This window comes from Ursus maritimus, unplaced genomic scaffold (genome assembly GCF_017311325.1).
Source record: "Ursus maritimus isolate PB19 unplaced genomic scaffold, ASM1731132v1 scaffold_21, whole genome shotgun sequence".
Classification (NCBI taxonomy): Eukaryota; Metazoa; Chordata; class Mammalia; order Carnivora; family Ursidae; genus Ursus; species Ursus maritimus.
The window spans coordinates 919,487-946,979 of record NW_024424564.1 but is presented as its reverse complement, the minus strand read 5'-3'; the positions used below and the strand labels follow the sequence as shown (position 1 = coordinate 946,979).

At 44.0% G+C, this 27,493-nt stretch overlaps 3 protein-coding genes and 2 non-coding genes across 11 annotated transcripts in view; all 5 read left to right on the top strand.

The window, feature by feature from the left end:
- PTGES3 (prostaglandin E synthase 3) overlaps positions 1-5,211 on the top strand; it is a 22,382-nt gene extending 17,171 nt beyond the window's left edge. The window contains exons 4-8 of the mRNA XM_008683683.2: positions 7-105; positions 845-934; positions 3,072-3,134; positions 4,031-4,055; positions 4,309-5,211. Coding sequence (XP_008681905.1) covers positions 7-105; positions 845-934; positions 3,072-3,134; positions 4,031-4,055; positions 4,309-4,328 — 297 coding nt within the window. The 3' untranslated portion in view covers positions 4,329-5,211. The remainder of the gene's footprint in view (positions 1-6; positions 106-844; positions 935-3,071; positions 3,135-4,030; positions 4,056-4,308) is intronic.
- Positions 5,212-13,718: 8,507 nt separating this feature from the next.
- ATP5F1B (ATP synthase F1 subunit beta) lies at positions 13,719-19,937 on the top strand. The gene is made up of 10 exons (XM_008683677.2): positions 13,719-13,884; positions 14,355-14,537; positions 14,771-14,945; positions 15,630-15,751; positions 15,993-16,177; positions 16,686-16,844; positions 16,963-17,085; positions 17,733-17,945; positions 18,657-18,858; positions 19,674-19,937. The coding sequence occupies exons 1-10, from the start codon at positions 13,758-13,760 to the stop codon at positions 19,769-19,771; spliced, it is 1,587 nt and encodes a 528-aa protein (XP_008681899.1). The 5' UTR covers positions 13,719-13,757; the 3' UTR covers positions 19,772-19,937.
- Positions 14,603-14,678, top strand: LOC121104511. The gene has a single exon (XR_005836831.1). It is a non-coding gene; the product is annotated as a small nucleolar RNA SNORD59 (small nucleolar RNA).
- LOC121104510 lies at positions 15,836-15,906 on the top strand. The gene has a single exon (XR_005836830.1). It is a non-coding gene; the product is annotated as a small nucleolar RNA SNORD59 (small nucleolar RNA).
- Positions 19,938-21,480: 1,543 nt separating the features above from the next.
- Positions 21,481-27,493, top strand: part of BAZ2A (bromodomain adjacent to zinc finger domain 2A) — a 34,555-nt gene continuing 28,542 nt past the window's right edge. For 2 of the 7 annotated variants that reach the window (XM_008683657.2, XM_040637140.1), the window contains exons 1-2: positions 21,481-21,729; positions 26,482-26,566. The gene's annotated coding sequence lies outside the window, so the exon portion shown is untranslated. Of the gene's footprint in view, positions 21,730-26,454; positions 26,567-27,035; positions 27,208-27,493 lie in introns of those variants that run through there. The other 5 variants (XM_040637141.1, XM_040637144.1, XM_040637142.1 and 2 more) reach the window with 3 other exon arrangements.

The window sequence follows — 27,493 nt, the reverse complement described above, 5'->3', positions numbered from 1 at the left end:
TTTTAGGATTCCAAGCATAAAAGAACGGACAGATCAATTTTATGTTGTTTACGAAAAGGCGAATCTGGCCAGTCATGGCCAAGGTTAACAAAAGAAAGGGCAAAGGTATGTTCCTTTTCTTTTTTAGGAGGGAAAGTTTTGCATTTTTATTTAATTAATAAATGACATGTTTGTTTGGCATGAGGATTACAATGTTTCTGTTTCATAGTTAAGTGTTATTAAAGTCTTGTGTTCTATGTTTTTTCCTTCTTTGGGTTTTATTTTAAAACCAAAGGTGGTCAGAATAAAGTCAGTCACTAGTTGATGCAGAATCTTTTGCTGAATTCAAGAGGCAGATTTTTCTTAGAAGGCTTTGTAAGGTTCACATAGAAGCTTATTTTGGTGCTACAAAAAAGTCGATTGTATCTGAGAATAGTTCCTACCAATGAATTTTGTTTTGTTATTATTGTCGTCGTTGTATGTATGTATGTATGTATTAATTAAAAGTAGTCTTCTCCATGCCCAGTGTGGGGCTTGAACTCAAAACCGTGAGAGCCAAAATCAAGAGTCAGAGGCTTAACTGACTGAGCCACTCAGGTGCTCCTGTTATTGTTTTTGTGGGTGGTGGTGGTGGTTGTTTTAAACTATGATTTTTAACAACTGTGAAAGAAGCTTCGTGAAACTGTGTTGACTGTTACTACATTTAACTTCATTCTGATTTTTCTAGTCTATTTATTTTTTTTTTGCATGTTAATTCCATGCCTCACTAGTATGAACCCCCCAGTTCCAGAAATACAGTTTTAAGGTACATACCTGTAAGTTTAAGTTGACCTAATCATAGGGTGATGTTTGTATTGATCTATAGCTTAATTGGCTTAGTGTGGACTTCAATAATTGGAAAGACTGGGAAGATGATTCAGATGAAGACATGTCTAATTTTGATCGTTTCTCTGAGGTAAGTTCTTACAGATGCATTTTGCCACCTCTCAGTGTATTTTTATGTGAATTTAATTTGATTTTAAAGCACTTAGTGGTATTTAAGACCTGAATTATTTTACTTTGAAGGTCATTCTGCAGCAAAACAAAGTAAGATCTTAACAGTGGTCATTTAATCCTGAAATTTAATATTCTTTTATAATTTTTTAAAAAATTAGTGGTAATTCTAAAGTTGATGTATACAGACAAAAATAAACTGTATTATCAGTGTAATATAGCTAGTTTGTGGGGGTGTTTGTTTTATAACTGGTTCTTATTCTAGCATTGAAATTAATTTTTTTAGGAGCATGTATAAGTTTGCATTTTAGAGCCATGTAATATGAATATAAACCTTTAAACACAAAAATGGTAGTGAGATGTGCATGATGAGTGGTGTGTAAGGGTGTTTTAGTTTGCAAAATCAAGGAAAGGATTTAAGTAAGCCTGTTTTTCCAAGATACCAAATACATATTGCCATAACCAAAGGGGAAAAAATCATTGATCTCCCTTTAGGTAAAATAAACCTTATGAAATAAATGTATAGCAGTAAAGCTGATTAGAAAAAGAATATTAGGTTGTCTCACATGGTTCTGGCACCTTGATTTCAAATTAAAGGGAAAGGGAAGATAAGATTCTCTTCAACTGTACTATTCCTACTCCTTACCTGTAGTAATTGGTGCCACCGTTTTACCCAGCTGTGCATGACACAGCTTAACACTGTTCTCTCTTAACTGTCTCTGTCCAGTATAGCATTAACAGCTATCTTTTGTTCTATTTTTTGTTTTACCTCCTTAATAGCTCTTTAATGTATTCAGTTCATTCTGTCTTCTCTTGCCATTGTATCCTCAATAGCTAGCATTGTGCTTGGCACATTTGAGCATTTTCCCTGCTCAGGAAACTTAACCAAAGTGTTCAACAGTGCTGTAGGGAAACTTTTTTTTTTCTTTTTTTTTAAGATTTTATTTATTTGTCAGCGAGAGAGAGCACAAGCAGGGGAGTGGTAGGCGAGGGAGAAGCAGATAGAGGGAGAGGCAGGCTCCTCGCTGAGCAAGGAGCCCAATGTGGGACTCGATCCCAGGACCCTGGGATAATGATCTGAGTCGAAGGCAGCCGCTTAACCAACTGAGCCACCCAGGCATCCCATGTAGGGAGACTCCTTACTAGTTATTCATATTATTTAACACTACTTTGCCCAGAACTTTTCTACTGAGCAATTTTATGGTTAGGTGTCTTTTAAAGGCCCCTTCTAACTCTAAAGTGCAGGTAAACATTGATTTTGGAAGTTTTAAATTTTTATTTATAAAGTTATATATGGTTATATGACTATTTTAAGTTTAAAAAAATTACAGAAAAGCTGTAGCTTGGGGAGATAAGTCCCTCCCCATCTGTTAATAATTTAGTTTGGTTATTTGTACATTTTTAAGTAATGTACTGCTTGCGTCATGATCAGGATAAAGATAGGAAATTAGTACTTCATGTAAGTATGTTCTGTTGTTAGTCCCAATGTATTGTGAGTCTACAAGAGCATTTACATATATAAAGGTATTGTTCTCCATAGTATGTACCTTTTATTTCAAGAATTACGTTTATTTTCTCTTTTTAACATGTTATTGCTCTTTAGTCTTTGATTTAGTATTCAGGCCTTTTATACAGCCTAATCATCCTGAAGTTCTTTATTTTAAATCATTTATTGGTTCCTCACAATATTTAAAACTATAATGAGAATGCCATAATACACATGCCACTTAGCTTAAGATACAAAGCTTTACAACTATAAATGAATCCCATTCTTTTCCTTAGGCACCAGAGGTAAGCACTATTTAGGATTTCGGTGTTTAATTTCTACATCCTACATAAATATCTTGCTGGATAAGTTTTAATATTAATAACTTCACTTTTCTTCAATGAGAACTTAGTCTTCCTACAAGTTGTCAGGGTTTTATGTAATTACCTATATAATCTACCTTTTCCAGAAAGGAAGGTACTTAACATTTGTTTTGCTTTTTTTATTGGTGGAAATCTTTTGACAGACTTAAGGTTTATTCTGGAGCTTGCAACCTAATAACTAGGGCTTAATTTAACATCATTTTTAAAACTAATTTTTACACTTCAAATAGATGATGAACAACATGGGTGGTGATGAGGATGTAGATTTACCAGAAGTAGATGGAGCAGATGATGTAAGTCTATAAATTCTTTTCTCTGTTTACTTAAATAGTAAGAAACAATGTATTTATAGCTTGTTTTATATAGATTCAGGATTGCTTTTTTTGCCACTTGTTGGTCTTTTTTTTCTCCTCTAAGAAATAACAGGGAAAAGCAGTTTTTGAAATGTGCTCATTTTTGAAGGATAGCTATCTACTAGGGAACAGGTGTCCCATGGGCCATTCTTAAAGGGACCAGATTTCAGGAGAATCACTACATAGAGACATCATATGCCTTACTCAAGTAAGAGTTTAGGGATTATTTTGACTAAGTTAAACAGGTTTTGCAGCAGGAATGGTCAGAAACCATAGAGTAAATAGATGGACGTTGTGAATTTATAAGAAGGGTAAACCGGATCACTTTTCTCAACATTACCTCCCGCTGGCATCCTGCTAACATCTTCAAGAAAGTTGTTCAATATGGTTTGAAAAGTACTTAAGACAATTCAGCAGCTAGGATTGGAATTCATTGTCTTCTGTCAGTCAGTGGTTTTTGCAGTAAGCCGTTTTCCTCTTCCGTTGAATGCCAAGAGAGAAGAGAAACCATTTTATACAGAGTTTCAATCTGGTTGATAGGAAGGGATTTAAAGGATGAGCACCAGTCAGAAGGCACACACCTTACAGGGAGTAGATCCTCAGCTGTATGTCTGTTCATCTTAAGTAAACTTGTTCTGAAGTCCAGTGATTTAAATTCATAAGCTTGATATAACCACATATCTTTGCTACTGTAATAATAAAGTACAGTGCTTCAGCTTTTTAAGACAACTGTTCAGTTAGCAGAGTAATGTTTTTTAGTGTATGTGCTGCCGAAGCAAGCACAGCAGAGTAATGTTTGATCAACTTGGTAACTTTTAAAATTCTTCCTTCTGCAGGATTCACAAGACAGTGACGATGAAAGTAAGTATCTTTGTAAAAAGGATGTTTACCCAGTGATATTTCACATCAAAGACCACAAACCCTCAAAATAGAGATGTTAACTTCTTTACAATTTTTGGAAGAAAAATTATTTCTTCACGGTCTGATAAGATAGCCAAAGCAGAAATTTGAATGATTCGGTATTTACATTAAAAAAGACATTTTTTAAAATAAAACTTTGAAGTTGATAGATTGTTCCCTTGTACTTCATACTAATCTTTTAAAAATCTTTCAGAAATGCCAGACCTGGAGTAAAGAATGTTGTCATCACCGGATTTTGAGAAAGAAAAGTAACTTCTCTGCAAGATTTCATAATTGAGAGAATTCCTGAGTTGATAGCTCTAAAGGCAGATGCTGTATTTGCCTCCTTTAACCCATTTTTCAACCTGTTTGTTTTTTTAAAGGCTTCACTAAGGGTTGATATGTACCATTGTATGGGGCAATTTTAAGTCAGCTAAGGCAATAACCTTATGCATGAACTTTTCCCAGACTTCCATGCTGTTGAGGTCCTAGGCAATTGATAAAGCAGTTGTGATAAATAAAAACATTTCACCTCAGTCTCCTTTACTTCATAACATAGATACTGACATGATAGGAAGCTCTTGGCTTAGAAGAAAGATAACTAAATTTTAGATTTTAGAAAATGGACTCAAAGTGGCTGATGAAACAAATTGGTTGATACCTTAAACTTGGTAACTTGTTGTTCCTCTGGTATATCCTCCAGGATTATTCCACTAAAGCTTTTATTTTTCAAAAAATTTACTTCACATTATTGTAAGTGATCACTTGTCAGTGTTCCAGATGTATCTTAGCTAAAACTAGTGAATGCCCTAACTTAGATGGTTTTGAAGCCTGTACATTTGGTATTGTTTGACCCTTAAACTTTTACATCTCTCAGCATGGAGGACAAAGAAAGGCTGTACATTGTTGCTTGAGAGTCTGTACATTTAGACCAAATTGTATTTGCACTGTCAGTATGGCAAATGAGTGAAAAAAAATGTTAATACACTATTGGATTTTTTATTTCTTTTTTTGATTCAGCTTGTCCCAGGCTGAAAACCTCAATTTATGTTCATGACAGTGGGGATTTTTTTTTTTTTAATGTCTACATTCTTTCTAATAAACTGTTGGAAGACTTTTTTGGCTGTCCTTTTAAGTGTCTGGTTTACTGTAATTTCATGTATTACCATTTACTGGAATGGAGTTTTTATTTTTACTTGAGGAAGAATTTGGGAATATTCCTCTGTTTGGGAAAAAAAGGCTTGCTGTAATGTCAGGAAACCTTTTAAAAGTGGATCTGTAATAGCAAATTGTAGATGCACTTTGCAGCAGTTGGAAAAGAAAGTGTTGTGATTTGATTGAAATAAAACTAAATGTGTTGTCCTCCTGTAAATCTTTGAGCTTCTGCATTTTGGCAGTTTTTATTCCCTCTAACTTCTGTGTATTTGTCGGAGTATAGAAATGCTTCCTATTTCAGTATTTCTTTATGTCTGACAGTAAGGACCTGTGTTACAGGAGTATTAAGTGCTGGGGATATAAAGACAATCTTTCAGGTACCTGCTGTGCGCAGGGAGTCACAGGCTAGGCCTGGGGGACAAACATTGAACAAAAACTTGAGAGATGGAAAATGTGCCATAATAGGTTTGCATAGGGCATTATGGTGATTTAGAAGAAAAACACAGTCTTTTTCCCTTCCCCTGTTAAGTATATGACTGTTCAGAGTGATAATTCAAAACCATTTTCTTGAAATGCTACAACTAGAAAATCTTTCCAGAAGTCCTAGGCATAACGCTTGGCATTCAACTCTGTTTTATTATGTTATAGAAGTATAACATGTGTTCTGGTTCTGTCAAGGAATGCTGTTCTTCAAAGCCCTAGGTTTTTTCACATTGGGGGATATGTTTGAACTTCTACAGTTTTTTAAATTATTGTTTTAAACTTGTCTCCTTTGGGCAGCAGCTCTTCCTGCCTACAGGTCCCATCCCCGTGCTTTAATAAAACCACCTTTTTGCACCAAAAAACACAAAAAGAACAACAGTACAAAACTTGATCTCCTTTGTCTGAAGCATACCAAAGGTTAATTAGTATGACTGATTAAGAAGTGTAGTTCTTAGCTTCAGGGGAAATTTTTTAAAAGTTCAACTACATTTTTAGTGTAGTTCTCTTGCGAAGCTGTTTTGTCCATCAGTTCTAGAAGTTAAAGATTCATTAAGGGTTCATTGGTTTTATCGCCAGCCATTAAGCTATAGCAATAAGAAAGTACAGGTTGATGGATTTCTTACTGCATCCTGTGTCTCCTAAGATTTTCTAAATTTAATTAAATTTATTTTGTATTCAAATACTTGATTGGATTTCATTATCTCTTATTGCTCAGTGAAGTTCCAAGCCTTGTGTATGACATCAGTAGGCCAGAACTTGAGAAATATTTGTCCTTGTTATCTCAAATCTGAATTGTAATTATTGCTTTAAAGAGAATTACTGGGGAGAGGATCACCTGAGTAATTTAAGTTTGAATAGCATCCATTCCCATACTTTGTCCATTTGATATGTGGTGATAAAGGTGCTCATATGCAACTTCCTGAACTGTAAAGTTACCTCCAAGGAAGGGAAGGAAGGCAATTATTTGCTATAATTGTGTGAAGGTCTTACCTACCAATTTAGTTTGAGCTGGTTTTATTTTCTTCTGTTTGGTGGGAGTTCTTTTGATAGAAATAAGTGATAATGAACTTCATCTGTATGCTAACCGCAAACAACGCTGCTGTTACGGATAGCTCACCCAGGATTATGCTAAGCATGAGAACGTAAAGTCTGGGAAGGAAAAGGGAGCCAGACACCTTGTCTGAGGCCTGCTCTATCCCCCTAAGTTATTTTATCCTAGTTTATGCTTTTCAGGCCTGTGGATTTGAAATTATTAACTGTTGGAGGTCTGTTTCTCCCAGAAGAGTGAGGGACATTGTATATTACCGCTGAATCGCCAGTTCTTAGGATAGCACCTGACGTGTGGTAGAAGCTCAGTAAATAATTGTTGAATGAATACATTTCAGAAATAGCTATGGGTAATGTTTTGTGAGTGGGTCTAGAGATAAGGAAACAATGCAGTAATTCGAATGTTAAACATAAAGGTAAATTTATGCCCTGGCAATGGGACCTGGAGAAAGATTTCCAGAGATACATAGCTGGTCAAATAAGGTATGGTGACAATTCATTTAAGATACTGCTGGTCTTGCTTTGCTTTTAGCAGTCTTTTCTAAAGTGGTAACTTAATTGTTCATATGAAGAACCTATCCAGAACTTTAACCTAAAAATCTTTAGCCTCAAATCCAATGACCTTCACTTTCATACTCCATTTAACAACCCATTTCCATGGCTGTGTGTGGAAATGATCACAAGTTCAGAAGTGAGAGAACTAAAGCTTCTTCCACTGCAATGATAATAGCCTTGTTGAGCATATTTGTCCCTCAACCATTGTTCTTTTAAAAAATTAAAGATTTATTAGTACGAGCGGGAGGAGCAAAGAGCGGGGGAGAGAAGCTAAAGCAGACCACGCTGAGCATGGGGCCAGACACAGGGCTTGATCTTAAAACCCCGAGATCATGACCCGAGCCAAAACCAAGAGTTGGACGCTCAACCACCGTGTCACTTGGGTGCCCCAAGATTTTATTTTTAAGTAATCTTTGCCCCCAGCCTGGGACTTGAACTCACAACCCCGAGATCAAGAGTTGCACACCCAACCAAATGAGCCAGCCAGGCACCCCCAACTACTGTTCTTCCTTTGTTCTCAAAGCCAATAAGCCCCACAGCTCTAGTTCGTTATTTCTGTATCCCTGTGGTTCGTCTTGAACCCAGTGGTTCTCAACATACCAAAGTCATGGGGCTTTGTGATAATGTGGATTCCTAGGTCCCAGTGCTAGATAGGCTTTCGTAGGTCCCTACAGGGACCAGGAATTTTCACTTTCACTGATACTTGAGATCAGTGATTTCTGAAGTGTGATCCCTGGACTTAGCATCTGTCTCCCCTGGGAACTTGATAGAAATACAAATTCTGGGGGTGTCTGGGTGGCTCAGTCATGATTTTGGGGGCCCAGGGATTGAGCCCTGCATCTGGTTCCCTGCTCACTAGGGAGTCTGCTTCTCCCTCTCCCCCCCCCCACTTGTGTTCTCTCAAAATCTTAAATACAAATTCTAGTTCTCCAGATAGGCATACTGAGTTAGAAATGGGAGGGTAGTGTCCAGTGATCTTTTAAGACCTCTTAAGATTGACAGTGAGTGTTTAAGATCTAAAACGCAGATTCTGAATTGGTGCTACAGAAGTATCCACTCTGTCCAGTGTGACCTTCTGATAAGGGAAGTGTTTTACATCTTTATTGTCTGATAGAGTAGTCACATAGTTACTGAGAATCTGACATGTGGCTAATGTGACTGACATACTGAATTTTTATTTTTTCTAAATTTTAATAACCCCATGTGGCTAGTGGTTTACCATAATGGCTAGAGTAGACTTAAGTGATTCTGATGCAGATTGTTCCTTGCCCATTCCTTGAAGCAATTTATTAATCAGATTCTTACCTAATGCTACGGGGAAATCCTTCCAGTCGTAAAACCTAGAAGCTACAAAGGAAAAGTTAATGAATCTGACATTAAACATTAACATAGGTCAGGGCACCTGGCTGGCTCAGTTGGTAGAGCATGTGACTCTTGATTTCAGGATTGTAAGTCTGAGTCTCAGGTTGGATGTAGAGATTACTTAAAAGTAAAATCTTAAATAACATAGGTCAAAAAATGCTGTTAGGGGGCACTTGGGCAGCTCAGTCGGTTGAACATCCAATATTTTTTTTTTTGGTTTTTTGAGATTTTATTTATTTGAGAGTACAGAGCAAGAGAGAGAGCATGAGTGGGGCTGGAGGGGCAGAGGGAGAGGGAGCCCGATGTCGGGCTCCATCCCAGGACCCAGGAATCATGACCTGAGCTGAAGGCAGACAGACGCTTAACAGACTGAGCCACCCAGGTGCCCCTGAGCATCCAACTTTTGATCTCAGACGGATCACAAGTTCAAGCCCTGGGCTGGGCTCCATGCAGGGCATGGAGTCTACTTAAAAAAAAATAAATAAAATGCTATTACGTTAAAGTATAAGTGATGTACTAAAAAATATATAACAACATTAAAAAGATTTGAAGAGGACTTAATCATGACAAGCCAAGAGGAAAAGGAGCAAAAGACAGGAACAGGTAATCTGAAGAAATATAACTGGCCAATTAACATGAAATGCAAATTCAATCAGTGAAGTAATTTCATTCATGTAATATTAGCCACATTTTAAAAATTTTTGTAAGGATTCTGGGAACCTGTTAAATTAGCAAGATGGTTTTAGAAGACCATTTAGCAGAATCTTGTTTAAATGAACATAATTTAAGCCAACATTTCTCGGAATCTATGAAAGAAGTATTAGTGTACACAGTGATGTGCACAAGATTTTTTTTTTCTCATTATTCCATGTAACAGCCATTTGAAACAATCCAAATGACCACTAATGGGGTCAAATAAATTACACATTGTTAGGGCATAATGTACAGTCATGATCAATAAAGTAAATGTACTGGGGCGCCTAGCTGGCTCAGTCGGTAGAGCATATGACTCAATCTCAGGGTGGTAAGTTCGAGCCCCAAGTTGGGTGTAGAGATTACCAAAAATTTTGAAAAAAAGGTAAGTTTTCTGTAGTGTGCTTCCACTGAGGTTTAAAAAAGGTGCAGGGGCATATATATGTTTTCTGTATATGGAACGGATAGAAAGTGAATGGGGCATAAGGAAAACTTTTAGTGGTTATTTCTGGGAATGGGGTACTTTGGGGTAGTGGTACTGGCAAAAGGATTTATTCTTATCCTGTGTATCTAGAATATATTCATGTATTATGTAAAGAAACAAAAACCAAAATTGTGGTCTTAAAAAAGAATATTGGATTTCTGAGATAGAACTTTTAAGGATAAAATTTGGGAATGACTGAGGAGTTAAGATGCTTAAGTGAAATGTGAATGTAGAACTGATTGGAATTAAGAAGTTAAACTCTTAACTGAAACTAGAGTATTGAATGGGTTATTTTCATGAATTTGAAATCACCCAAAATCATACTAAGAAATGCAGACACAAAGACGTTATAGGCAATACCAGAATACTGGAAGAATGTGGGGCATGGCCATTGTGAAGCAGTAAAATAAGTTGTTGGAAAATGCAGTTTTGACCTTAAAATGAGTAAGGGTTTCAGTTGTAAATTATGCAGTCATTTGGAATTAATTTCAGGTAAGAAGCCAGATTAGGTGTTTGTGGTTCCTACTGTCCCATGAAAAGTAGCTTGTATTTCACATAAAATATTTACCTTGGGCTATCTGGGAATTAAGAAACATGAAATAGGACCAAAACATACCAGAACTCTAAAATAGATGACACTATTTGTTCAGAAAGGCCTATCTCATTCCAAGCTAATCAAGTTCATTTACTTGTATTATTTACAAATATGGCAGATTCTCTAATTTCAGAACAGGACAAAGTTGCTGAGGGCAACCACTGACAGCAAAAATAAGTTCACAAAATTGAGCATAATGGAGAAACAACTCATCTACCTTAATAACATTGAAAGTATTCAGAATTGGAAAGTGACTCGAAGATGTTTAATGATAACCCAAATGTCCAAGGAAAAGTTAAATTACTTGATAATCTGCTAAGAGGACAAAGATGTGTGATACATTTCAAAAGGTAATGAGCTTCAGTAATCTGTAAATTTATGAAAATCTTTGACACCTGGGTTTAGTGAAGTGTACCAATAAATGTTTGATGGTTAATAAATTTTGGCCAAAACCAAAGTCGGTGATACAAAACGAAAGGATCTTAGCACTAAGTCAACAGTAAGTAAAAATTCTAGCTAACAAAAATACAGTGGTAATTATGTGCCAGGGATCATTTTAAATACTTCTTTCATCATTATTAATCTTAAGTCTCAAAACAACCCTATGAGATTATTCCCATTTTATTATCTCTTTTATAGATGAGGAAAGTAACGTTCAGAGAATTTAATTTCCCAATGACATCTAGTAAGTAGAAAAAACAATTTTAACCTAGGCAATCTGGCTCCAATGACAATACTCTGAGGGGTATCTTGGCCTATCTACAGAAACTTCAGCTCTCTAATAACTGAGGGAGACTAGTAAAATATATGGGACCCTATTAACTGGGATGCTGCCCAGCGTAATGGAAAGCGAATGGATCATAAATCGAAAATGTGTATCATGTCGTATGATGCAGCCCATTGAACTATCTTTGACCCACCTTCACCATGGAATGAATTCCTAGTTGCCAAATGTTACTAATTGGTTCTTTTCAGCCCTTATTTTATAGGATATTTATGTGATTAATGCTATTGGCCACGTTCTCCTTAACATTCTCTTTCCTGATTTTAAGACTTATTTATTAGAAAGAGCGGAGGGGAGGCGGTATAGGGGGAGAGGGACAGAAAGAATCTCCAGCAGACTCCCCACTGAGTGTGGAGCCTCACACAGGGCTTGGTCTCAAGACTAAGAACAGGACCTGAGCTGAAATCAAGAGTTGGATGCCCAACCAACTGTACCACCCAGGTGCCCCCCGCCCTTTTTTAAAAGATTTATTTTATTTTAGAGATAGAGCGAGCTTGAACAGAGGGAGGGCCAGAGGGAGGAGAAAATCCACAAGCAGACTCCCTGGCTGAGCACCAGTCTGATGCGGGGCTTGATTCCAAGACCCTGAGATCATGACCTAAGCTGAAATCAAGAGTCCATTTCTTTTTTTTTTTATAATGATTTTTTATTATATTATGTTAGTCACCATACAGTACATCCCCGGTTTTCGATGTAAGGCTCGATGATTCATTAGTTGTGTAAAGAGTCCATTTTTTTTTTTTTAAAGATTTTATTTATTTATGTGACAGAGAGACAGCCAGCGAGAGAGGGAACACAGCAGGGGGAGTGGGAGAGGAAGAAGCAGGCTCACAGCAGAGGAGCCCGATGTGGGACTCGATCCGGGCATGCCGGGATCACGCCCTGAGCCGAAGGCAGACGCTTTAACGACTGCGCTACCCAGGCGCCCCAAGAGTCCATTTCTTAACTGACTAAGCCACCCAGGTGCCCCTCTCTTTCCTGATTCTTCACGTTATGGTCTTTGGTCTTATTCCTCTGCTGCTTCCTTTGCTGTTTATTTTTCTCTACCTGCTCCAAACATGTTGCTGTTTTCTTAGGTTCTTTCCCTCTAATTATTAGGCAGGATTACCATAGGCATCCCAAACTCAACATCTTTTCTGTTTTCTCCTTTAATTCTTTGATAGCTCTACGTGCCAAACAAAACTTTTTTCACAATCATGCAGAAAGATGAGAACCTATGGGAGCTGGTGGGAGAAGTCTGGGGAGGTAGCGCCATGATGAACTCCATATAGCCGTGTTTGTTCTATTAGAGTAAGGCTCTCTCCAACCCGCCCCCAAATAGCTTTGAATAAAATCAGTACTACAGAAAAGGATGCCCTGGTTTTTCTGATTTTCCATACTCAGGGAACATTTCCAAACACCTACCTCAGCCCAGTCTCCACTTCCATCCAAAGGCGTAAGAGCTGGCTCCTGCTAATCTCTTTACTACCCCTTCTCTTTTTTCCTTCACCTCCAACTTTCCTCACCTGCAGTTAAACAAAAGGTTTCATGCAAACATGCGCTTGGGATAGTCTTCCTACTTTAACCCTAGGAATTTCTACTTGGTTTCACAACAGGTATATCCATCTCCTCCACTTTGAGACAATTCCGAAACATCTCTAGGTGACCAAAATTAATCCGCTCCTCCTTCCTGCACCCACTTTACCCTGTACTAATCAGTACCCATCACACTGCATTGTTTTCTGTCTTTAAAAGGGAGGTCCTGGGGCGCCTGGGTGGCTCAATCGTAGACCATCCGACTCCTGATCTCAGGGTTGTGAGTTCAAGCCCCACATTGGGCAGGAGGCTTACTTAAAAAATAATAATAATAAAGGGAGGTCCTAAGTCTTTTGTCTCCTCAATGCCTGGCACACATCTGTTAAACGACTGGGTTACATTAGTTTCTTACATTGCACGGTTTTAAGTGATCTAGATTGTCCGGATTCCTGACCTGAACGGCCTGGAAGCTTCCAATTCCACTACTGCGAAAGAAAAACCGTGTTTTGAGTCTAGAGAAGGTTGCTGAGTTTTCCAACGTCACCGTCGGTGATGCTTCCCAACTCGACTACTTCCCTAACCCCCGCCCCTAAGACCGTCGCCTAGATCAAGGTCCAAGCTAAGGTGAAAGCCCAAGGACGGCCAAAGACAGCCCGCATGCTTCACAACAGGAACTCGGCCCCTTTCCGAAACGTAGTTCCGCCAAGTAGTCTCTCCAACTGACATCCTTGTTGTCCAATTATGTTTCGAGGCTCTGAGGGTTGCGCTTAACCTGACAATGTCCAATAAAAATAAAGGAGTTCAGATTGGCACCAATTTTGACCAATGATTGAAAAGATCGGAGATTATTAACCTATAGGAGCATCACTGAGAGTGATAGTCAGCAAATTCATCCAATGGACTTGCTTACTGCAGAGTAGTCCTCGCCCCAACGGCGGGGGAGTTGGCGACCCGACTGCCGCAGCGCTCAGTCTCCACCCGGGCTCCGCCATGTTGGGTTTTGTGGGTCGTGTGGCCGCTACCTCGGCCTCCGGGGCCTTAAGGGGACTCGGCCCTGCAGCTCCACTGCCCCAAGCCCAGGTCTTACTGCGGGCCACCCCGGCAGCGCTCCAGCCTGGTAAGCACCTTCCTCTGGGAGCTGGGTTCGTTTCTGCCGCCCCATGACCTTGAGCCGGAGGCCGATTGTCACTCGGGCCTAAGGTATTTCTGGTGCTAGAAGGACGTCAGGGCCAGCGCCCTGCCCTCTAACGGCGTGACAAGAATAGGTCCCCTGTGGGAACTTTGTTCGATCGAATTCATCTCATTTTGGAAAAGGGGCTCTCTGTGACGGAGAAGTGCGGGCAGGTGCATTGACCTTTCCTTGAGTGGGGGCGCGGAGCTTTCGAATAATGAGGTTTTGTGCATGGGAAGATAGTGCAGGCGCTTTCTCGGTTTCTGCGCGGCCCTCCCCTCCGGACTAGTCTTACTTGAAAGCGTGAGGAGGCCGGTCGTGGGCCGAATTTAGCAGTTCTTGTGGGTTAAGACGGTCCTTCCTATCACTGTTAATTGCCCTGACCCGTTTCTTCCAATATCTTTTTTGTCGGCTAGCCAGAGACTATGCCGCCCAAACATCTCCTTCGCCGAAAGCGGGCGCTGCCACCGGGCGCATCGTGGCGGTCATCGGTGCAGTGGTGGATGTCCAGTTTGATGAGGGACTACCGCCCATCCTAAATGCCCTTGAAGTGCAAGGCAGGGAGACCAGGCTGGTTTTGGAGGTGGCCCAGCATTTGGGTAAGTAGAGTTTGTTAAGAATAGTAAAGAGCTTGTTTAATCCAAATATCCCCCAAATCAGTCTTCCTTCTATGATGATTTTATCAAAATGACTTTCGTTCTTCTGAGTGTGCTGAAGCCACATTTTAGGTACTGAGAAGGAGTCTTGGTTGACTTAATGGCTCTCGTGCCAGGTGAACATTAAATATGAAGCCTACTTGTCCTTCTGTATAACGCTGCAATGCCTTTAACAGGTGAGAGCACAGTAAGGACTATTGCCATGGATGGTACAGAAGGCTTGGTTAGAGGCCAGAAAGTCCTGGATTCTGGTGCACCAATCAAAATTCCTGTTGGTCCTGAGACCTTGGGCAGAATCATGAACGTCATTGGAGAACCTATTGATGAGAGAGGTCCCATCAAAACCAAGCAGTAAGTATCGCTTTTGCTGAATCTACGTGCAAAAGAACTGCTTTTTCTGCAGGGTTTTTTGTGGTGTTTTTCTTTTCCCTTAAGTAAGCTCTACACCAGGCCTGGCACTTGAACTCAAAGGTCACATGCTCTACTGACTGAGCCAGCCAGGGGGCCCTCTTCTAGTTTTGTACGTTAAGGCAACACCTTCTAGTGTAGCAAAATTTTCCTGCAGAGAATACTTAAAATGCTGATATATTTTTTAAAACCACAAATGTTCTTTCTTTCTGAAGAAAATTAAGGATGCAGAAGTTCTGATTGTATAAAAAAAAACAAAAACAAAACCCTGCTACTTAGGACTCAAGTTGATTATTTGAGTTTTCATACCAATGGCTTAGGTTGTTCGGGTTCCAAAACTGGCAGGTCTTTCTATTACCTATTGATATATGGAGAAGTGCTATTAGGTTAGGGCTTAGTAAAAAGAAAATCTTTGCGACAAAATTGTTAGGTATTGGGATTATTATTTTCTGAGATAATGGAAGTGGAATGCCCTTTATTGCAGAACGTTAGGTGAGGTGCCAGATGCCAATTTGTGTGGAATGTTACATAAGAGATGAGATTATGAGTAAAGGGTTAGACTTGAAAATTGAGAGGAACCTTTCAACAACATGAACAGACACTGATCCTCTCTTCCTCCCTCTACAGATTTGCAGCTATTCATGCTGAGGCTCCTGAGTTCATGGAGATGAGCGTTGAGCAGGAAATTCTGGTTACTGGTATCAAGGTTGTGGATCTGCTGGCTCCCTATGCCAAGGGTGGCAAAATTGGTGTGTTACTGGTGGTACATACTTTCCAAACCTGATGTGGGAAGAAAAATCCTACTGTGTAATGAGTGGGTACTGAGGTCTATCCCTCGCTGATGAGTAGCTTCTGACTTTCGTTCTTCTGAGTTTGCTGAAGCCAGATGCCATTCCTGAGAAGGGAAAAGATAGAAAACCCATGTAATTTTTTTTTCTTTGTTTGCTTATTTGGGAACACAGAACTCTTAAATATTGCTGCTTCTCCCAGGGCTCTTCGGTGGTGCTGGAGTTGGCAAGACAGTACTGATCATGGAGTTAATCAACAATGTTGCCAAAGCCCATGGTGGTTACTCTGTGTTTGCTGGTGTTGGTGAGAGGACCCGTGAAGGCAATGACTTGTACCATGAAATGATTGAGTCTGGTGTTATCAACTTAAAAGATGCTACCTCCAAGGTAAGTGGTGAGTTGATTTATGTCCGCATAGTAGTAGTGCCAGGAAACCATTTTAGTTGACTGTATTACTAGCTGAAGCCATATGTTAGATTTTCATTTCGTGTGTCCTAGGGCCTACGAAGGAAATTCCTGTCAGTGTTTTCCCTCCAACTTGTAGTACATTAGCGCATATCTTCTTTCTTCTTTGACATTACATTATGTTTCCAGACTTCGTTTTTAGTAGATAGTACCATCATTTGAAAGTTAATTTTGGGAGTTGGAGGTAGTTCATATGTCTCAACCCTATTTTTGCCTTTACTTCCTTCCTATTTCGGGAATTTTGCTTTAATATTATAAGAAATTGTGTTATTTTGAACCACATCTCTAAAAGGAAAGAGAAATTTGGAAACCAAGATCTTGACGCTTTCTGAGAAGGAGGGTTTTTTGGTAGTTTCTCTGGTTTGGGGATCTTGGGTACAGGGCTTCCGTATTCCTCTGCCAGGTGTCTGATTTTGCTTGATTATTTCAGGTCGCTCTAGTGTACGGTCAAATGAATGAGCCACCTGGTGCTCGCGCCCGGGTGGCTCTGACTGGACTGACTGTTGCTGAATACTTCAGAGACCAAGAGGGTCAAGATGTACTGCTCTTTATCGATAACATCTTCCGCTTCACCCAGGCTGGCTCTGAGGTAAGAGAGAAGGCTTGAGAGGACTTGTTTCATTTGACCTTTCTATGGAATGGTGCAGATGAGGCTAAAGTTGTAGTCATCTAATACCTTTGTTCTTATTCTTTCTCTCTCTCTTAAGGTGTCTGCTTTATTGGGCAGAATCCCTTCTGCTGTGGGCTATCAGCCTACCCTGGCCACTGATATGGGTACCATGCAGGAAAGAATCACCACAACCAAGAAGGGATCTATTACCTCTGTACAGGTAAGAAGGATTAAGTGGATGATGGTCTAATTTGTATAAAGGTAAATACAGAGAAGTAAGTTACTTCTCAAGGTTTTTGACCAGGTTAATGAGCTCCCTGAAATAATATTTAAAATTCTGTGTGTGCATGTTAGAGACCCTGAAACATTAAGAAATGCTCATTTTAAGTAGTTGAAGGCATACATGTGACTGTAGATCACAAAGTAGTGGTTTCTAGCCTGCGGAGTCTGGAGCTGCATGGAAACACATTAAATACATACGTGTATATATGTGCGTGTGTGTGTGTGTGTACACAGTAAAATTCTTTTGAGTGTCTAAATTGTAACTTTCAGTGAGCCTAGTGAACCATTGTAGTCAGGCAAGTCTTTTGTTTCTAACTGAAAGAGTGTGTATCACCACAATAGGATTAAAATGTAGGATAAAAAACAAAAGAATGACAATGAAAATTCTTTTATCACAGCTTGGAGGGACCAGATCATTTATAAGCTAACTCAGTAGGTATTAGGGATGGTAAGAAGGCTTTTTTGAGGTGGACTCTTAAACGCTAAGATGGGATGAGATGATGATGAGAGGTCAGAAACGGGGGGTGGCTTAAATCAAATTACTTGGCTTTCTGCTGCTTTTCATGGGTTCTTGACTCACTTTAGGCTATCTATGTGCCTGCTGATGACTTGACTGACCCTGCCCCTGCCACTACCTTTGCTCATTTGGATGCTACCACTGTGCTGTCCCGTGCTATTGCCGAGTTGGGTATCTATCCAGCTGTGGATCCTCTGGATTCCACCTCTCGAATCATGGATCCCAACATTGTTGGACATGAGCATTATGATGTTGCTCGTGGGGTACAAAAGATCCTCCAGGTGAGTATTGTAGGTGAGATTGGTGGCCATAAAGGCGTTCAGTGGGTTTTGGGGGACTATATTAATACCAAATTTGTCCCAGTGACCTGTGTAATTTGCTTTGGGGTAAGGAAAGATGAGATCAGCAGTTTCTTTCTCTTTTTTTTTTTTTTTAAGATTTTGTTTATTTGAAAGCATGCACCAGGGGGAGAGGGAGAAGCAGTCTCCCCTCTGAGCAGGGAGCCTGGTGCAGGGCTCGATCCCAGGACCCTGGGATCATGACCCAAGCTGAACGCAGACACCCAACCAACTGAGCCACCCAGGCGCCCCAAGACCAGCCGTTTCTATTACAGAGTATGAATGAGGTCTCTTGGGTTTCTAGGTACTTAGGTTTGGAATCTGATTTTTCTGATGGCACCAGACTAGAAGTAGGATAAGACACTCATGATCCAACTGTGTAACTTCACCACTAACTGTTTCACTTACAAAGTGAGGTAAGGTGCTAAAATGCTTTGTACAAAGCTCAGTGTGAATACAAGGTGGTATTAACCCTTAGGTTTTTGTCGATTTTTTTAAATGTGAATATTGGGGTGCCTGGCTGGCTCAGTCAGTAGAGCATCCGACTTGGGATATCGGGGTTGTGAGTTCAAGCCCCACATTGGACGTGGAGCCTACTTAAATAAAAAAAGAAAAAATAATACAAATATTCAGGCCTCTCTTGTTTTTTCATAGGACTACAAATCTCTCCAGGACATCATTGCCATCCTGGGTATGGATGAACTTTCTGAGGAAGACAAGTTGACTGTGTCCCGTGCACGGAAAATACAGCGTTTCTTGTCTCAGCCATTCCAGGTAGCTGAGGTTTTCACAGGTCATATGGGGAAGCTGGTACCTCTGAAGGAGACCATCAAAGGATTCCAGCAGATTTTGGCAGGTGAGATTGAGTATAAAGCTGAGCATAAAATGGCAGAGAAGCTGAAATCACTTGAATGTTCATTGTTCTATATTCCCATTCCAGCACCCATCAAGTAATATATAAGTATATTGTGCCTAGATACCTAACTTTTAAAAATAAGCTATTTCACATCAGTGTTCTTTTGAAATACTGTTTACTTCTTTTTTTTTTTTTTTAAAGATTTTATTTGTTTATTTGACAGAGATAGAGACAGCCAGCAAGGGAGGGAACACAAGCAGGGGGAGTGGGAGAGGAAGAAGCAGGCTCACAGCGGAGGAGCCTGATGTGGGGCTCGATCCCATAACGCCGGGATCACGCCCTGAGCCAAAGGCAGATGCTTAACCACTGTGCCACCCAGGCGCCCCTGAAATACTGTTTACTTCTGACAGTGAAACTTGTGTTACTTGGTGGTTGTCATTCAACATTAACTGAGTGTTTCAGTCTTAGCTACTCTTCTAAGTGAATTAGGGGTCTCATAAGGAAGGCATTACCATCTTGGTTTTACAAATTAGGAGTCTTGAAGCACAGAAATTTTAAAATAAATGGTCCTGATATCCAGCCAAAGTAGAGAGCAAGAATTTGAGTCTAGGTCATGTGGCCGGGACCATTTGTTCTTACCCATACTGTATCATGTCTTGTAAATTGGATTTGTGACGGAAGTTTGTTAAGAAAAGATTTCTTGGATAACAAATTCATCGCATTCTGACTGGTGGCCCCAAGTGGTGAAGTATGTATATACTGCAAAAAGTGTATCTTTCCACTTCTTACCATTGGATTTTTTTTTTTCCGTGTAGGTGAATATGACCATCTCCCAGAACAGGCCTTCTATATGGTGGGACCCATTGAAGAAGCTGTGGCAAAAGCTGATAAGCTGGCTGAAGAGCATTCATGAGGAGGTCTTTTTGGCAAACTAAGCACTGGTTGTCCTCCATGCTGTGCTTCTCCTTGCCCCTAATCCAAAAATCTCGGTTTGCTCTGTAGGCCACATGAGAGCCTTGTTCGAAGACGTGTTCTGTCTGAAGAGTATTTAAGGTTTCCAATAAAATGTACACCCCTCAGAATTGGTCTCTTTTTCTTGGTCCCGACAACACAACAAACACTGAATTTTAGAGTGGCCGTAAGTACAAAGTAGGCCACGTATGTTTGAAATGGGGACATCAAAAATGAAAAGCCATTGTCTTGATGGACAACTGTGGGTTTTATGAGGGGTTCCCTGTAGAGGATATGATCTTGGTAGGGCCTCAGCTTTGGCCTTTTTATTTGTCGAGGCAAATTGTCTCTTGAATATTCTAGTTTATTCCTCCTTGGTTAAAAAACAACAGGGATGTTTTTAGAAGAGCATATTGGGGCAAAATGAGTCTACAGAGAACTGCTATTCTAAGAGCAGGGGTCAGTGAATTGAATGATGGAAATGATGCATCTGAAGGATTCATAAAAATCTAGTCAGAAGGGCCCTCCTACCTAGGCTTTTTTTCTCCTTGCCTGCCTTCTCCACCTTTTTTCAGAAAGTGTTGCTGACTACTGCAAGACTAGAGTTGTGATTCCTTGAGTCAGTGCATGGTATAAATAAACCATGAGGCTTATCTTGACCTCTGCTAAGATCCTTTAGGAAAGTTGGGGAGATTGAATCTTGAAAGGCAATTTCCAGGGTTTGTGGGCTTCTGAACTAAAATAATGGAATTAGAGAATTTCCCATTCATTTTAGCCACTGGAAGTGCAGGGTTAGAAGGAGTGCTCAAAAGTACACCCATTTCAGTGTGAAACAAGTGCCTATTACAGTGCAAGGTCGCTTTTGGTGCTGTATTGTGTTCTTTCCTGAGCTAGGGCCCATCTCCTACTGCCCTCTGGTGGTAGGACTGGAGACTGCAAGAACTCTGATCTCACCATTTTGAAATCCATAAAGGCCATTTGCTGGGGATGTGGTTCTTAGCTAATGACTGTTTACAAACCAGCTGGGGCTTTTGTCCTGAGGAGGAGCTAGCATCTGTAGGCTCCACCCCTGAGGCATTCAAGTTGGGTCGAAGCAGGGCGGGGACAAACTGGGATCCCTATTCAGAGGCCCCTGGGGGCTGAAGGTTGGGGAGGGGCCTTGGGAGAGGTGCCAGGGGTGGAGTAGGGGCCTGTAAGTTTCCTCCCATCTGCCTATGACGTCCTTGGCACTAGTCTCTCCTGTGTCATGATCTGGACAGAAGGTGGAGCCCCTGAGCCGACTGTGCCTGGTCCTTTGCTCCCAGAAAAGCCTGGATTTGGGGAAATGCTGAGTTATGGGGGTGGGGGCATTTCCTCTAGGTCCTGACTCCAGTGGGTAAGAAGCTGGGGCAGAAAGGCCCCAGTATATGGGGTCAGCCCTTTCTGCTTTGTTTTCCCATATTACTCAGATGCAGACCTGGCAACTGATCCTTAAGGTCGTTTGTATCCCTCCATTCCCTCCCCCACACGTTTACGTGTCTCAGCATTCATCGAGAACCTTCTCCCTCTCACTAGCTGCAACTATTTATTTCCTTCCCCCTTTACCACTCTCTTCCACCACGCCTCTGGAGTGTCAACACAGATCTAACCTTCCTCCATATTTCTCCCGGTTCTGCCCTGTCCTTGCCTCCTCCTCCCTCTCCACCCAGAGAAAGCCCCGCCCTTCCCTCCTCCCTCCCCACCCCAGTCTGTCACACAGGGACATCACCCTACAGCAGTTCAGGCTGTGGTTCGCAGGAAGCATACATTGGCTTTTTGATTCGTGCTAGTTCCCAGCTCACAGTTTAGGAGGATCTAACACCAGCCTTCACGTGAAGGGGGAACCAAGGACAGTGAGGAGCTGGGTGGTCCCAGCTTTGGAGCCCTGCCAGCTGGACATGGGTAAGTATGAGGACCAGCCCCCGGGAAAGGCCTGAAGGATGCCTACCTCCCTCCTTGGCTGACTCAGCAGGGGTGGGGCCTAACCTTTGCTCTTTTGGGGGTTGAAGGAGGGGAAACGGGACTATAGGGGCACAGGGCTCAGGTGGTGAGTCTGCGGACCAAGGGATCAAGAGCACTGACAAGCTCCGGTTCCCAGGAAAAGCCTGAGACTCTGCACCTTAGGTGGGGGCTCTCCCCACCTCACCGTCCCACCCAAGGCCCCAGCCCCTTGCTCCTCCCCATTTAAGCTGCTGAGATTCAAGTCATAGTTTACAGTATTCACTGCTGGCCTCCCCCCCAAAAAGTGAAACCCACTTTTTGTTGCGTTGGAGGATTTTTAAGGTGCTTCTCCTCCCCTTATTTTTCTCCCAGGCCTTTTAAGTCCCTGTCTTCTCTCCTCCCCCACCGCGACCCACTACCAGGTGGGGGCTGCACTGAGCAGCTGCTTCCTGTTGCCCCAGAGGTTGCTGCAAGGCTGGTGGTGGTTGGGGGAAAACTGAAATAAAGCCGATTCTCACGGTCCCACAGCAGTCCCACTAGGGTTGCTACTGGCGGCCCCCCAAGCTCCAGTCACTAACACTGAGTGAGAGGCAGGATTGAGGTTGAAAGGCCTAGGAGGTCTTTGCCCTCGTGGCTTCCTGATTCCAGAGGCTTTTAAACTTGGGTAGTGCTGGGGGAAGGAGGCTGTGCCTTTCCACAGCTGTAGGGAATGGGGCCTCGTGGAGCTGAAAAACGGGGAACCTGTTCACTAGCAGGGCCGCTGTGCGTTACCCCCAGCAGCCGCGGCCTTCCCCTGGCACCCCCGCTCCTCCTTGGCGTCCTTGGGGCTCTCACTGCCTTCCCGGCCCTCCTTTGTGAAGAGATCTTTGCCGGAGTCCCGAGAGCGCGGGCGGAGCTCTCCCCAGGTCCTCCAGTTCGGACCCACCACCCTCCCCCACTTCACCAGAGAAGTTTGTCTCTTCTTCCTGGGATCTCTTCTCTTCCTCCATCTGGGATCCTTCCTGGTTCTGGCCCCTAGGAGACGCCACCCGCTTTCCCCTCCCCCAGCGGATTCTTCGCGACCGCCTTACCCTAGCGTTTGTCCCTACCCCAGTAGTTCCTGCCCCTTTAAGTGCTACCCCCCCTTCCACACACACACCGCCGGCGGCCCAGGGCTGGGGGAGGAGGCGCCGCCGCCACCCGGCTCGGGCCACCTGCGCCGCCGCCGCCCGCGGCCCGGCCCTGCTCCAGGTGAGGCCCGGCACCCCCGCCCGGTACCAGAGTCCCCGGGCAGGGGCGCTCCTGTGGTCCCCGGCCCCGGGGATCCCCGCTGCCCGAGACTCAGGATCTGACTCCCCCCTGCGGGAGCTGCCCTTCCTCTCTCCCCCGCACTATCTACTCGCCCATTTCTCCCCTGTCCTCTGTGACCGGAATCCGGAGCCTTCTCACGCCTCTCCGCCAACCTATCCCGAGTACCCCTCCTATTCTAGACCCAGGATCTCCCCCTCCCCCGCGCCTTCCTCGCCAGAAAAATCTCCCGCGGTCTGGGTTTCGCCTCCTCCCCTCTGGATCCAGAGCTTTCCCACGCCATCCTAACCTCCAATGGGAGGGGGAATAACCGCCACCCCAACTCCTCTCCCTTCCCCGTAGTAAGTGGGGGTTGGAGGTTTAGCATAGACTATAGTCACTTTCGGGCCCTGCTCCGCTTAGACCTTCAAGTTCAGCTAAGTCGCATCTAAAGCTTTTCTGTAGCTCTCACCCCACTCCACCTCTCCTGGAGTTTGGGGGTCGGACCTCAGCAACCACCAACCAGCCCTGGTGGGAAAGGCCCTCTTCTTGGACCTCGGGTGGGCTGGTCCAGCTGAAGAACACTCCCACTCCAGAGTGAGGGAATGAGGGGAGGGAGGCACACCCGGAATCTTGTGATTCTGGGCTTAAGGGTCTCTTGGGAGATAGTGGGTGAGGGGCTGGAACTAAGCCTCTAAAGATGTTGGGGTGGTGGGAGAGGTGAGGGAATCTTAACCTTCTCTGCTCAGATGCAAAGGGAGTCCCCACTCTAAGAGACTGAGGGCTTTCTCCATCCCCATTTAAGACTACCACCGAGAAGCTCATTGGGGAGTTTGAAACAGATCTGTGGGTTAATCTGAGGAGCACATACCAACTTGGAGAGAAGAGGAAGAGGGTTTATGGTCCTTTTGATGTGTTATAGGAGAATCTAGCCTCCCCAAAATATAGAGGGGGGGAGACTTTTGCACTAACCTGGGGAGGGAAGTTAGCAAGTTGGAATGGTTACAGGATTGAGGGCTATCTCCCTATTAGACCCTATTGACACTATAAACCATTCAGCCAGCGAGGGCAAGGAAAAATCTTTAATAATTACCTCACCTCTATTGGGGAATTCCCCCTCCCTCCAAGTCCAGCTGTGCCCCTAGTTCTGCCCCTTTTCTTCTTGTGCTTTCATCCTTCCCCCTCTCGATCCTCCACTCCAGAATGAGGGGACAGGGTGTCTGGATTTGTTTCAGGCTCTGAGTCATGTTCCATGGCCTGGAAGATAGCTGGGTGGAGGAGAGGGGTGGTCGGCAGTGGTGTTGGGGTTGAATTCCAGGAGTATCTGGAGGGGGAGAGGGAGGAAGAGAGGGAGGTAGAGAGGGAGGTAAAGGGATGCAAACGAATCCCCTTCTTTCTCCCTTTCTCTTTCTTCCTCCTCCCAGCCCCAGCCATCTGGCTTCAGAGTGGAGCCGGGCACTGTGGCAGCTGACCCCAGAGTCAGGGTGGTGCAGCAGGAACACAGGGAGGATGAGAAAGGGGGAGCAGGTGCTAATTTCTCCCTTCTCATTTTCTTCATTACCCGCCCACTGGCCTGGCTTGAGAGAGGTTCAGAGTATTCCCTAGATATCCTTCTCACAAGTTGCTGAAAAGATGACCATTTGCCCCTTCTCCCCTTTCTAGTAGCTTCCTAAAGGGAGATGGGGTGGGTGATTGGCCACATCTGATGGGACTGAGGAATGTTTGGGGACATATGGGGTCAGTCTGCCCTCTGTCGTCTGGAGGGGGGGAGAAGCACAGCTGCTGCCTGGGGTGGCTTCTGACTGGAAGTAAATACCCAGCTGTTGGGCATATTGACACCCCACCCTCATCCTTGCTCAAAGAACAAGGAAGGTTTCTGGTTAGATGGGATGAGGAGGGAGTCTCCTTCAGGGAGAAACGTAATTGAAGTCTTTCTGCACCAGATGGGAAGAACGGATCCTGCCCCACTTTCATTTCTAATCCCAGGTGCCCTCCTATCCAACACCCCTCTTCCCTACCGCTCCTGGCTGGGATAGTCCTAGAGGTTGCCCTGGAGACTAGGCCTGGGGCTCGGAAGGGGTGGGGGCAGTCAGTGGGGCACAGGAGTAACCGGCTCTTCCGGAGCGTAGTGGAGCCAGCGGGTGGGTGTGTGTGGGTGTGTGGTGGTGGGGGAAGGGGCGTGGCTACACCCGTCAGACTGGCGCAGGCTCCTCCCCTGCCTCGCGTCTCTGACTGGTCAGCTCTACGATTGGGGGCGGGAGGTAGGAAGATTCTCCCTCATCTGCCCTGGAAAAGGGAAGAGAAAAAAGATATTAGCTCTCTTCCCCGGCCCCTTAGGAAGCCACTTTCAATCCTTGAGCTCTCTTCATCTGCCTTTATTTTTTATTTTGGAGAAGTTGGGGCATTCCGTAGCTGAAGTTGGCTGGATCCCTGCTTTCTCCGGAAGGAAGGACCCCTATCCTCTGAGTGTGGCCCCCACTTAACTCAGAAACTGAAGGTCAGCAGGCTGTTAGGGTCTTTCCGCCCCCCCCCCCCATGGTGACCTATAAATCTGTTATTTAATCAGGGAGGAGAGAAGGGTTTTGATTTCCACCTGTCTACTCCTTCCCCCTGGTAATCTACTTTTCTCAGCAAAGGGAGAGAAACCCTTCTAAACCTCTTAGCCTCTTCCCTCTGGCCCACACACTTTGAGGCTTTGCTGAAGCTCGATTCTTTATTAGCTTCTCTGAGCCATTTGTAGTGGGGAGTAGAGTCTGTTCACAAAATTGAGGAAGAGCCCACTCCTCTGTGAAGCAAGGAAATCCAGTCCAGACTGATGTATTTGGCTCTGTCTTGCCCTGGCCCCATCCAGTTTTCAGATTTTCTTCCTCTCCAGACCCCTAGAGGGAAAGGTATTTGTTGACCCTTCAACCTGCCAGAGTTTCATTATCCACACTCTTCCTCTTCCAGAATATTCAGCCTGAGTTTTGCAATTGTTTGTAGAACTGCATTGCATTGAATAGTAATTATCTCGAAGCCCGCAGAGTCTGTTGAGTTACAAACCTGGTTTCTAGTCACATTTTATCCACTGCTTGACCTTGAACAAATCTGTTAACCTCTCTGGGCCTTAATTTCTTTATCTGCCAAACAAGAGCAGCTTGAGCTAGAAATTCTCTAAATTCTAACATTATACGACACTGTTTTCCATCCTGGGGCCCCTCAATAGACATTTTAGATGAGCCTGAACTCTAGTCCTCTGCTTGTTTTTTCTTTCCTGTTCTCAGGTTTCACACTGTCATATAGCCCTATCAAAAAAAGTACTGGGGTTATAGAATAGGTGGCCATTTGGGGCCTCTTATTTGCTGTGTCAGTTTTCCGGCTAATCCCCTGCCACTCTGACTAGGTTTAGGCTAGACTCAGGTCTTCCTTGTCTGGTTCCAGAGCCGAGCTTCCTTTTCCTACGCACAGGAATCTTCCCGACCCCCAGAACCCTGCAGATGTCGCTGGGAAAGTGGTGATCCAGGCCGGACGAGGCTGCCCCCACGGGACAGAGGTGAGTGGGCAGCAGACGCTGCAGGCTCTTGCCTTTCTCCACCCCTTTATCAGCACTGAACTTTCCTGACCAACCTTTCCGCTTCTACACTTCCACTTTTCAACTACCCAGCCTGGGAAATAACTGCCCTTGAAATTTTCACCTCCACTTCCACCCCCACCCGTTAGGGGAACGGCACATGCCTTGGTCCTAAAATTTTGATCTAGTCTTTTAGGTTAACCTTTGGGATCATGGCACGCCTTTCAGTTTGCTCAGTGTTAAACAGGACTACCGCCCACAATGAGACACTAGGCAGAGGGAGCTGTCGGGTAGGCAAGGGGACACCGCGGCGCTAGGACCCAGATCCGGGTCGGGGAGTGAAGATGCCCGGCGCTAGGACCCGGTGGTGGAGGCCGAGGGGGGCGGCTCTCTCTCGGCCGCAGCTTCCCCGCCCCCTCCGGCTTCGGCTCACTCCTCCCCCGCCGGCCATGTTGGCTCCGCTCGGGCCCCGCGGTTGAGCCGCGTCCCCCTCCCCCTTCCCGGACCCCAGACCCCCTCCCCCGCGGTCCCCTCCCCTCCTGGCGCCCGGAGCGCGGCCATGTGAACCGCCCGTCCCCCGGGGAGAGACAAGCCCCGAGCCGGGCTGGACGCCGCCGCCTCAGGTCTGTTGGGTCTGTGGCTGGGGGCCTGAGGGGAGGGAGCCCCGCTTTCATCTGACGCTTCCCTGAGGGAACAGAGGCTCCGGTGCTGCCAGGAGCTTCGCCTTGGGCGTGAAGCTGACTTGAGCTTATTTCCTGTTAGGACCCAGCCTGGGGCGGGGGTCTCCCTGCCCAAGGGGCTGGGAGGAGAAGGGGGCTGGCGGGTCTGCTGAAGACCCGGGCTGGGGCGGCGGGGGCGGGAGGAGCTGTGGAGGCTCCCGGCGACGACGGCGGTGGCGGCGGCGACGAC

What these genes read in the sequence shown, in the direction of transcription:
- ATP5F1B (XM_008683677.2), top strand. Translation starts at nt 13,758, where the DNA reads ATGTTGGGTTTTGTGGGTCGTGTGGCCGCTACCTCGGCCTCCGGGGCC. An exon ending in CCCGGCAGCGCTCCAGCCTG is followed by an intron (nt 13,885 to 14,354) that starts GTAAGCACCTTC and finishes TTTGTCGGCTAG; the next exon opens with CCAGAGACTATGCCGCCCAA. An exon ending in TGCCAAGGGTGGCAAAATTG is followed by an intron (nt 15,752 to 15,992) that starts GTGTGTTACTGG and finishes TGCTTCTCCCAG; the next exon opens with GGCTCTTCGGTGGTGCTGGA.